The following is a 12,241-nucleotide window of genomic DNA, read 5'->3' as shown; positions in this document are numbered from 1 at the left end:
GCTTTTGCTCTAGTGACCCTTTTTCCCCAGAGTTGCTGGGCAGCCACCACGGCGAGCCTCACCGCACAGAGCTGCACGTCTGTCAGCACCGAACCAGCCGGTCCAGCTGGACGGAGGCGTCCAGAACTCTGTCTCTGAGCCACGTCTCTGTGAGGACAAAGACGCAGCGGTCTCTGACCTCCCACACCTCCGAGTCCGGATAGGAGACATTCATTCAGGGAGGAGACATCAGAGCAGCCGGCCGAACACGGAGCCTCCTCTTCCTCACACGGAGACATCAGGCAGGTGGAGGCCTAGAAGCCTGGTCCTTGATCCAGCAGAGAGCATGGAGCTGATCCAGCAGACCATTATACAGGCTGCTGCTGCTGGAGGCTTCTGGACCAGAGACACCTCTGAGTCTACCTCTCTGGATGGACTGAGGACAGACTAGACACTAAACTGATGGGTCACAGCTAGCGGGTTAGCATGCTAACTCAGACATCACTGGTTTTACAGCTGCTTGTGCCACCAAACAGCAAACAGAGAGCGAGCAGGTGAACGCTGCGGATCATTCAGCAGATAAAGAGTGATTACTGGACTCACATGACACCGAGTAACCATCGAGAACTAAAATACAAGCTGATCATGAGATGACAGGAATAAATCAAACGCCTCGACTTCCCCTGTGTTCGCTGTGAGCTGCAGACACGGCCTGAAAGCCTGACAGTTGGTGTCTGTGGTTTGAGGCAGAGTCACGGCAGCACTCTGCACACGCCATCAGCGTGCACACACATCACAGCGTGCACACACATCAGCGTGCGCTGCCAGCTGGCTTACAGCTAACGTGTGTGTGCAGTCAGTGCTGCGGCTGTTTGTATTTGTGTTTTTTTGTCGCAGAGAGCTAGCATCAAAAAACACACAGCAAAAAAAAAAAAAAGGTGCGAGCAGGTGTCTGAGTGGCACCGGTGGTGCAGAACACGCCATCAGAACATGCCATGTGCAGAACACGCCATGTGGAGAACATGCCATCAGAACACGCCATGTGCAGAACACGCCATGTGGAGAACACACCATGTGCAGAACATGCCATGTGCAGAACACGCCATGTGCAGAACACGCCATGTGCAGAACACGCCATGTGCAGAACACGCCATCAGAACACGCCATGTGCAGAACACGCCATGTGCAGAACACGCCATCAGAACACGCCATGTGCAGAACACGCCATGTGCAGAACACGCCATGTGCAGAACACGCCATCAGAACACGCCATGTGCAGAACATGCCATGTGCAGAACACGCCATGTGCAGAACACGCCATCAGAACACGCCATGTGCAGAACATGCCATGTGCAGAACACGCCATCAGAACACGCCATGTGCAGAACATGCCATCAGAACACGCCATGTGCAGAACACGCCATGTGCAGAACACGCCATGTGCAGAACACGCCATCAGAACACGCCATGTGCAGAACACGCCGTGTGCAGAACACGCCATGTGCAGAACACGCCATCAGAACACGCCATCAGAACACGCCATGTGCAGAACATGCCATCAGAACACGCCATGTGCAGAACACGCCATGTGCAGAACACGCCATGTGCAGAACACGCCATGTGCAGAACACGCCGTGTGCAGAACACGCCATCAGAACACGCCGTGTGCAGAACACGCCATCAGAACACGCCATGTAAACTGCAGCCAAAGCTGAGGGCTGAGGTCACACACACAGATTTACTGTTCTGTGTGTGTTATTGATCATGATATCTATACATCATGCGGGCCTCTGTTTGTCAGTGTTTGTGCCATCTGAGCTGTAAAATGATCCGTGATTGGCAGCAAACAGTGTCGGAGTGAGACGCCGGGCTCAGACGGACAGCGGCTCCGTTTCCCCATAAATAAAGGCCGCTCGGATCATGCGCGGCGCATCTGATGTGACACTCGGCCTGTGCAGCCATCTGCGAACCAGAGCGGAGTCCTGCCGGCTTTATTTTTAGCCGGATCGATTCAGGCCAGTAATGGAAAAACGAAGGTGAAGCCTTTTTTTCCCCCTGGCTCCTAAATCTGCATCAGGACGGCTCCGTGTCCACCATCCCCATCCCAACGTGCCAGGTGGACTCTGAAGTAAAAGTTAAAGCCCCACCGATGTACAAACGTCTCTCAGAGACAACGGCTTGAATTTCAATCAGACGTCAGTGAAGCGCTCGTCTGTCTGAGAGGCTGAACCTGCTTTCTAAAGATTTTACCGAGCATGTAATGGTCTCATATAAACGGACGGAGTGAGACCTCCTGCGCTCCGTTTGAGCCCAGTTACAGACTGCAGCAGCCTCAGCGGTCCTGAGATGTTTCTTAATTAATCGTCTCCAAGGTCACATGGGGGGGGGGGGGTGTCCCAGTGCTCGTTGTCCTTTAATAAAAAAGGCCGTCACAGACAGGCACTGAGGCTTATCTCTCAGCTCTCCACATACCCTGATAGCACCGGGTGTGTCGTACCATCTGTTCATCATGTACGACCTCAGACCGGCTGCTGTTAGCAGGACATCTATATCTATATATGGATCACACACCATTACAATCACCTCATCAGCCAATGATTGATCTATAACTCCTATAACACTGTCGAACGCTGATGTTCGGCTGCAGCCCTGATACTGTCCGAACTCTGATGTGTGTTAGCTCCTCTGTGTGTTAGCTCCTCTGTCAGGTGTGTCCGAGGTATCGCCTCACACAGGAAAGCCCTCCTCCCTCCACCCCACGCTGAAATATTGACTTTGCTGACAAACCGACTGACGGATGCCCCGCGCACTGACACACACACACAGACACACAGAGACACACACACACAGAGACATAGACACACACACACAGACATAGACACACACACACACACAGACACACAGAGACACACACACAGAGACACACACAGACACACACACAGAGACACACACAGACACACACACACAGACACACATACACAGAGACAAACACACACACACACACACACACACACACAGAGACACACAGACACACAGACACACACAGACACACACACACACAGAGACAAACACACACAGAGACAAACACACACACACACACACACACAGACACACACACACACACAGAGACACACAGACACACACACAGACACACACACACACACACAGAGACACACAGACACACACACACAGACACACACACACACACAGACACACACACACACACACAGACACACAGATTTTCAGCTGGATAGTGCGATCTTTCTACCAAGTAAAGGGTGACGGATACACGAAGCGAGGCGACTGGTCAATAAATTGATTGACAGGCGGCCATGAGCATCTCTGACCTGAAGGGCGAACAAAGACACACACAGAGAGAGGGAGAGAGAGAGAGGCTAGAAATCCAGGAAACACAAACAGGTGACAGACACTGTGTACCGAACACAGGCTCCAGAGACTTTGGGGTGTCCCGAGATGTCTTATAAAACACACACACACACACACACAGAGGCAGTCAGACAGATGGATGAACGGATGGGTGGATGAAGGTATTACCCGGTGAGCAGGGCTCCCTCAGTGTTTGGTGTCGGCTCAGAGCGTCCGCCACTGAAGCGGAGGTGAGTCAGACTCAGGACTTCACTTCAGATCATTGTCACCACACACACACACAGAGTACAGAGCGATGGCAGCAGACAGGCCAGGGTCTGCCAGAGAGAGCTGTCAGGACCTATTGTTGCTGCGATGCACAAAGACACTCACTTTGTGTGTGTGTGCGCAGGTGTGTGTGTGTGTGTGATGACTTGTTTGTGGCAGCTCTCTCCTCTGTCCAGCTCTCTCTCCTCTCTGTCCAGCTCTCCCCTCTCTGTCCAGCTCTCCCCTCTCTGTCCAGCTCTCCCCTCTCTGTCCAGCTCTCTCCCCTCTCTGTCCAGCTCTCTCTCCTCTCTGTCCAGCTCTCTCCCCTCTCTGTCCAGCTCTCTCTCCTCTCTGTCCAGCTCTCTCTCCTCTCTGTCCAGCTCTCTCCTCTCTGTCCAGCTCTCCCCTCTCTGTCCAGCTCTCTCTCCTCTCTGTCCAGCTCTCTCCTCTCTGTCCAGCTCTCCCCTCTCTGTCCAGCTCTCTCCTCTCTCTGCCTCCCCTCCTCCTCGTCCTTGTGTTTGCTGAGTTCACACATGTCTGTGAATCCCTCCTTTGTTTCCTCTGCTCCCACCTGTGTGTCCCTGTGGTGCAGTCATTCAGCTTTATGAGTCCTTACGGAGCTCCTACGCCAACACAGTCCTTTAAACGTTTACTCCATCTCTCCATCCTCCTCCACCCTCACCAGTCTCTTGTGTTCCTCTTAAAAGATCCGATGCCATCTTAAAGCTAAATGAATAAAATAGATGTCAGGACGCCATTGATTTTTGATTAAAACTACGACCTCACCTGTAAAAACATCTGCAGAAGAAGAAGAACCGATTTATGACTGCAGTCTGCAAATAAACATGGAGGAGCCTATAAACACAATCATGGAGGTCATCCCAGGATTTAAAAAGAGCACCTGGCAGACTTGAACCAATCAGATCAAACAGGAAAAACAACAAGCGGCTGAAAGCTTGCTAGTAGCAATTAGCATGTCGGTAGGGAGAAATTTGAGGTTTAAAGAGTTAACAAACCAACAGCTGCTTTTAAAACTTGCCCATAACCACCAGCACATCCTTAAAGGACTCTGGTTGGTCCAAACCACCTGTGGATCGGGTGCAGGCGCTCAGTTTGAAGCCTGGCAAGACGGATTTCTGTGAATAAAGCCGATTAAATCTCCCTCTGACACCTCCACAGAGCGATAGGAGTATATATATTTCTTAGTTTAACACAATGAAGCTGCTGAAGCTGATGGAGGTAAATGAGGCGTGCAGCAGCTGCAGCCGGTCGCTTGGCAGCAGCACTTCTCTGTCTCACATTCGTTTCCCTGAGACCTTCTGCTTTGCTGCCAAAGAGATCAGACGCCAACACAAACACTGGTGGCCTGGTAGTCCTCAGCCTGCAGAAGAGCAGCCCGGAGGACCAACGCAGCCCAGGATCCATGAGGACAGCAGCCAAACAAACAAACAGACCGACTTAAAACTCCCTGTTCTGTTGTAGTGAAGCAAAGCCTGGCTGCATTCGGGAACTAATTTCAATATTTCCAACATTGCAATCAAGCATGAATAAGCACGTTTAGCAGCATAAAGGAGATAAAACACGTCATCTGTTGGACAAGACAGAAATTAGGCCCCGTTCACACTGGAGAAAGTCATTCCAGCTAGAGTAGGATTGAGCCCAGACAGCCTTTAAGCTGGATGCGTTCAGACCTATTTTCAAATCTGGCTAGCACACACTTGTGTCCGCACTCAATCCGGCTTCATCCGGCGTGTTTGCTGTCCTCCAAACCACTAGGTGGCGCCTCGTAATATACAGAGTCCGTTCAGGCTGCGGTAGGACCGCGTGTGCGCATGCGTCATGTGGTTTTTTTTGTCCCGTGTCGCGCCCCGTGAACCGGAAGTAGCATGTCGCTAGCCGGATTCGCTAGCCACATTTGCGTTCACACCTGAGCCACATTTGAGCCAATTTGATTGAAATCAAACTGGATACAGCCGGATTCGAGGTGTTCACACAGACAAAAACACATCTGGATTGATCTGGATGTGGCCGAATCCTGCTTAAGCCACATTTTTTCCTCCAGTGTGAACGGGGTATTCGTTTCTTTTCCTGAAACAACCAATTTAATCAATGTTTGTTTGCTAAAAACGAATAATTAATGTCAGAAAACATACAGATGTTTGCCTAAAAGTCTTCGAAGCCTAACCAGGGCTACAGATCCTGTGTGTCTGTGATCCAGCCCAGTGCATTCTGGGTGTTTTTGTCATCCTAATGATGTTCTGCGTATTATCTCCTCTGTGTGTTTATGACATCAGTCGACTCCGCTGCAGTTCAGATTCATGCACAAACAGGAGCGACCTTTTCCCCCTAAAGGTCAGCAGCCTCACACGTACTGCAGCGGAGCTCCGCGCCGCACGTTTCGCAGTCGAACAGGCAAACATCACACCGCGGCCTCTCATTACACAGAGCCTCTCCATCTCATTAATTACCAAGTACAATGGGCAAGAATTAGCATTTCCTGCTTTCCCAATTTTCTCTCCACGGGTTGTAAAGGCGCTCGCTCCGTGACAACACTCTTGTTTTCTACAAGAAATTAAGTTTCGGCTGACAAAACAACAACTAATTAATGTGTTAATGACCAACAGCACAGTTCAGACTCACACCATGCTCACACACCACGTACACCAGCTGAGCATGTTTGAGTTCGGCCGCAAAGAGACGTCTTCAAAGAAGGAAGTGATGCAGAGTTTGGATGTTCATTAGGTCGCTGACACTAAGGACTCCAGGTGTTGCAGGCACCACAGTGGTCACTGATGCTGCCTTCCTCCTCCTCCTCTTCCTCCTTTTCTTATCTGCAGCATCTTATTTTCCCAGCATCCCTTGCTGCCCTGCCTCTGTCACGCCCTCTGCCCCGTGGTTCTGAGCTTCAATCAATCCCCGAGTTTTTGTTCCTCCTCAGTATTTCCCCCTCTCTGACTTTCTGAGAGTCTTCAGCTTCCCTTTGTGCCTCGCTCGCCCTCGCCTTCCTCCCCTGTGGCTCGAGCATTGAGCTCCATCAACTCCAGAGGTCTCCAGTGTGTGTGTGTGTGTGTGTGTGTGAGAGAGAGGGTTGTATGTGCCTCCATCCGTGTGTGTGGGTGTGTTGTGTGGAGTAAATGGCCTCCAGGATCCCCTGGGCTGCATCTCAAATGTACTCACAGGGAGCAGAGTCATGACTAAGACTGCACGCCTTTCATTAACACTGAGAGAGAGAGAGGAGAAGTTGAATAAGTCTGCTCTGGTACAAATTCTGCTCTTCAGCCAAAGTACTGTCCTCATTTAACCCCAGAGTCACATCAGTCCAGTCACATGTCTGCTTTCAGTAAACTGGAACCAACGTTTGTACCAGTGGAGGAAGGACTGAAGCTTGGTACTTAAGTAAAAGTACAACTACCCAGAAAAATATATACTTGAGTAAAAGTAGAAGTGCTACATCAACAATCCTACTTAAGTAAAAGTCTTAAGTACTTTTAAAAGTACTTAAATAAAAGTCTTAAGTACTTTTAAAAGTACTTAAGTAACAGTCTTAAGTACTTTTAACTGTACTTAAAGTATTCAAAGTAAAAGTACTCACACACTGAATATATATGATTGATTTCCATTGCAAAGGATCTGAACAGGTTAAAATAATCAAATGAAAATGGAGCATGTGTAGTTAATGTCCATGTTCAGAAGCAGCTGTGGACAGGTCTGTGTGTCATGAGGCAGGCTGTGGGCATCAAGTGAACAGAGAGGCTGCTGATAACAAACAGGCATTCAGCATGTTTACTGTGTCAGTGTTCCTGCTGTAGATTCATGTGATGATTCATGTTCATCAGACATTCATGGATGGACCTGTGTTAGCAGACAGCAGCTAACTAGTTAGCTCACTGAGCCAGAGCAACTGGCATCATGACTGAGGCTCATTATAGAAACACAGCTGCAGCATGACACCAGCTCCATGCAGAGTCTGACCTCACATCAGTCCAGCACTGTGTTCATCACATGGAACAAGGAACTACAGACACTGGAGACATGTAGTGGAGGAGAAAGTACAGGTGACAGCTGCAACATGGAGTCAGAGGAGAAAGTATGAGCTGTTATTTTTACTTAAGTAGAAATACATAAAATGTACTTAAGTACAGTAATGAAGTACAAATACTTAGTTACTTTCCACCACTGATTTTTACACACTTGTTGCCAACAGTGTGAGAAAGCTGCAGATCAGCCAGACACTCTGAACTGTTGTCATGTGACTGCTGGTCACATGGGTCAATCATGACTTCCTGGTTCAGACTGCATATTCAGACTGAACAGTATGTCACACGTGGTGCATTCAAGGACCGCCAGAAAGCTCTGAATTTAAGCTAGAGGACGGTCTCATTCTGGCAGTGACTCTCTGCATACCGACTGTTTGACACGGAGCTGTCATGTGTGGAGATAAAGTACTCCAGGCTGTATCTTCTACACCCTGGACCCCCACCCCACCCCACCCCACCTCCAGCCAGAAGGTTTTTATTGATATTGATTAGGATGGAGAGCGCATGGCTGAGGTATTTTTAGAGCGCCGTCGATCGGCAGCGTGGGTGGGACCTCGCACAGAGCACTAAATCAATGCATCGACGTGGATGTTGGACCATATGTTAAGAACACGACACATAAAGAAAGAAGAATATCGGCTGAAGTGCGCTGACAAGTGAGTCCGGGCTGCTGTATTGACCAGTTTTCCACATAAGCCCCCCTCGTCCTGACGTGTGGTATTTGTACATAAAGCTAATTTGGCAGCTCTTGAAGTGTTTCCGTCCTCCTGCAGCGATTTCATCTCCACAAGATATTATACATGTAGGTTATAATTTGTGTTAACGAGGGGGAGGCCTTCGCTTTCATCGCCACTTAAATCTAATATCCTTCAGCATCGCAGGCATGGCTGACTCATACAGGTCGCGGCCCTCTGTACCGAGGCACGGCGTGGATAATTAATCTCATTTTAGCGCTGGCTCTCGGTCTCTTACTGGACAGAGATTCCACTTTCACTCATCTTAATCTCACAGATAAAAAAAAACAGAACGCGCTCATAATGACCGGCGTGAGGAGACGGAGTGTGTTTACAGAGTCCTGTCTGTGAGTCACGTCCTGTTTCTCTTTATGATCACGGTGCTTAATGGAAACAAACTGAGTCAGAGAATGTGACACCGCGCACACGGCGGAAACCAACAACACGCCATTCACACAACAGAAAGACAAACAGATTGGTTTTTAAAAGAACTTTTCAGGTTATAGCGGATTTAGCTATTTAGCTAACATGACAAGACGTGGACGATAGGACTGATCCGTCCATGTCCTGTATCGATCATGTGACAGATCTGGTGCCGCCTCTACAGTGACTACATACCCCTGACATGGAGACGTGGTTCATCATCACTGCAAACAGGAACATGTTTTAGTTTCCTGAATAACGGGGTACCTTCTGGGTCTGCGCTCCCAGACTCGAGCACCAAGTGCTGGAGGATTGTATTTTAAACTGTGATATCGCCCAGCCCTACTGACATCTGTGCATCATTAGCGCCATCGTTATGTTTTAAAAAGCATTCAGAAGCACTCAAAGATGAGAAGTCAGAGGAACAACCGGTCCACCACCTGTGTGTGAGCATGAGCAGCTAACTCATCCTATGACCAGGAGAGCAGCAGGGACGGTGAACCTAATACCTGAGCCTTACAGCTCTGACAGACTCTGGACCAGGCCTCATTCAGCCACTGATGGAGGACACACACATGAAGAGTGATACTCAAGCTGTTAAACCAAACCAAAAGGCTAATATAGGCTGGTTCAGAGGCCAGTGAGACTATCCAGGTGAGGAGTAAAAGGAAACATTTAGCTTACAGCTAAGTTAGCGAGCTACCTAAGTTCTGCAGCATTGGATGAGCTGCATGCACAGAGAGGCTGTGAGCGTTGAATCAGCCAGGCTAGCTGTCCTGTGACGTCCCTGACATAATGGCTTCTAGATCCACATGATCTGGAAGGAACTGTCATTCAGAAATCTAAACCCATTGATCTCCTGAGCCACGCCTGCTCCTGGTGTCAGTTCATACTGTGAGCGTGATGACATCAAATCTGAACAGCGTCTGTAGAGTCAAAGCATCGCTATCATCCACATAATCTGGGTAACCTGGATTCAGTCTGTGTGCTGCAGCTTCACACGGCTGTGTGTGTCTGTGTGTGTGTCACAGCAGCCAAATCAGAAGAGCTGAAACATCCAGCTCAGCATGAGGCGGTGGCGGCGGCGCGCTGAGTGGCGATAACGATATTAATTTAAGGAAACGCGTCCAGTAACTCAATGATATCTCTTCTGTTGAGGTCGCTCTCAAGGTCACGGCGAGCTAATTCTCTCCCTCCTTCTGGAAAGCGGCGAGCGGCAGCTCCTGTTTTCTATTTTATCACCGCTAAATTATTAAAGCTGGACTCCATTACTTCTGATAATAACTGGACGAATGGCTTCCCCCTCCATCAGCCTCAGACATTTCAGAATCATCTCTGGCCTTCATGACTCATACCGGTTGTGCCCTCTGAGTGCCAAAGCTTGGCGTGGATAATTAATCTAATTTTAGCTCTGTGTGTGTGTGTGTGTGTGTGTGTGAGAGAGAGAGAGAAACACTGGACAGTGCTGTCATTTTCCCTCAGTGCGAACGCTGAAGGCTGCATCACTGACATACTGTTGTCGCTCTCTCTCTGTCAGTGTCTCTCGCTCGCCTCCTCTCCTATCATGGACAGAGTAGCTGCACTATGTGGCCAAAAGTAAACGGACACCTTAATTCTGCTGTCTATGATATTGATATTAAACTCATCCTCTCTCTCTCTCTCTCTCTCTGTCCCTCCAGCAGCGGATGCGGTGCCGGTACGGAAAGATGGAGATCAGGTAAAAACGCCATCATCTCTTCTTTTTATTGCTGCACACCTTGGCCTGTTTTAGTTTAAATCCACTGTCCTCACAGCTCCAACACACTTCAGACAGAACCGGCTGCACAAGAGTGTCGATTCTCGTCCCTTTGATATGTTTTAGAGGTGAGAAAGGAAGCGCTGTTACTCACAATCCTGCTGTCAGATGCTGCCGCGGCTTCCGGACAGGTCGTCCAGATCCTAAGATATGAAATAATAAAAAAAAAAAAACAGAAAGAAAGTAAGAGGAGAGTCATAGAGATGAGGCACTTATGTAGGGGAAAAATGTTACAAACTGCTGTTCTACCCACGGCCTCTGGGGGCAGCCTCTAAAAGTGGGCGAAGGAAAGGATGACCCTATCCACAGCTCTTTAAAAGCCTAAAGGTGAGGCCATGTTTACTTATAGTCTGATGTTTCCCTCTGACATGCTAACTGCTACATGCTAACTGTCTGAGAGTTCTCAGCAGTAAGACCCCGTTCACAAATCAATCTGGCTAGAGCAGGATTCGGGCCGTATCTGGATTTATCTGGACAGTTTTTATCTTAGGCCCCCCGTTCACACTGGGGAAAAAAATGTGGCTTAAGCAGGATTCGGCCGCATCCTGATCAATCCAGCTGTTTTTTTCTGAGTGTGAACACCTCGAATCCACCCACGAGAGGTGGATCTAGCCGGATTGGCTCAAATGTGGCTCAGGTGTGAACGCAAATGTGGCGAGCAAATCTGGCTAGCGACATGCTACTTCCGGTTCGCGACATGCTACTTCCGGTTCACGGGGCGCGACACGGGACAAAAAACCGCACGACGCATGCGCACACGCGGTCCTACCACGGCGTGAACGGACTCTGTATATTACGAGGCGCCACCTAGTGGTTTGGAGGACAGCAAACACCCTGGATGAAGCCAGATTGAGTGCGGACACAAGTGTGTGCTAGCCAGATTTGAAAATAGGTCTGAACGCATCCAGCTTAAAGGCTGTCTGGGCTCAATCCTACTCTAGCTGGAACGACTTTCTCCAGTGTGAACGGGGCCTGAACAACATGAATCTGGATGTATCCGAATAGATCTAGCTGGATCGGCTTACACCTGGCTCAGGTCTGAACACAAATCTGGCTAGCGAATCCCGCTAACGCACAACGCATGCACACACACGGTCCTACCGCGGCCTGAACAGACTCTGTATATTACGAGGCGCCACCTAGCGGTTTGGAGGACAACAAACAAGCTGGATTAAGCTGGGTTAAGCTGGATTGAGTGTGGACACGTGTGTGTGATTTGAAAATAGGTCTGAACATATCGAGCTTAAAGGCGATCTGGATTCAATCCCACTCTAGCTGGACTGACTCTCTCCAGTGTGAACAGGGTCTAAATGAACTTGTGACAGACGGATGCTTCATCTAATCAGCATCTGTCCTTCCCTGTGATGACCTCCATGATGGTTCTGAGGAACAAGTGCTGACTTTCAGCCTTCATTTGTTTAATGTGTTTCATCCTCTGAGCAGACATCCATCATTTACTGCTTATCATGCAGAGGGGGGTCTGAGCTGACGCTGCGTCAGAGACAGGGAACATCCTGGACAAGCTGCCAGGCGATTGACAGACAACCCTTCACACCTCGGCCAATTTAGAGTCGCTAATTAATCTGGAGTGGACACAGTGGCAGGAGAGTGAAGCGCCCGGCTGACTCCGTGCTGAAAAG

At 49.2% G+C, this 12,241-nt stretch overlaps 1 protein-coding gene across 1 annotated transcript in view; it reads left to right on the top strand.

Moving 5' to 3' along the window:
* Positions 1 to 12,241, top strand: part of LOC114450286 (protein FAM131B-like) — a 34,659-nt gene that overhangs the window by 4,919 nt on the left and 17,499 nt on the right. The window contains exon 2 of the mRNA XM_028428308.1: positions 10,486 to 10,523. Coding sequence (XP_028284109.1) covers positions 10,486 to 10,523 — 38 coding nt within the window. The remainder of the gene's footprint in view (positions 1 to 10,485; positions 10,524 to 12,241) is intronic.

The sequence above is a fragment of the Parambassis ranga genome, chromosome 2, assembly GCF_900634625.1.
Source record: "Parambassis ranga chromosome 2, fParRan2.1, whole genome shotgun sequence".
In the NCBI taxonomy this organism is placed as follows: Eukaryota; Metazoa; Chordata; class Actinopteri; family Ambassidae; genus Parambassis; species Parambassis ranga.
This window is presented reverse-complemented; position numbering and strand designations above follow the sequence as displayed.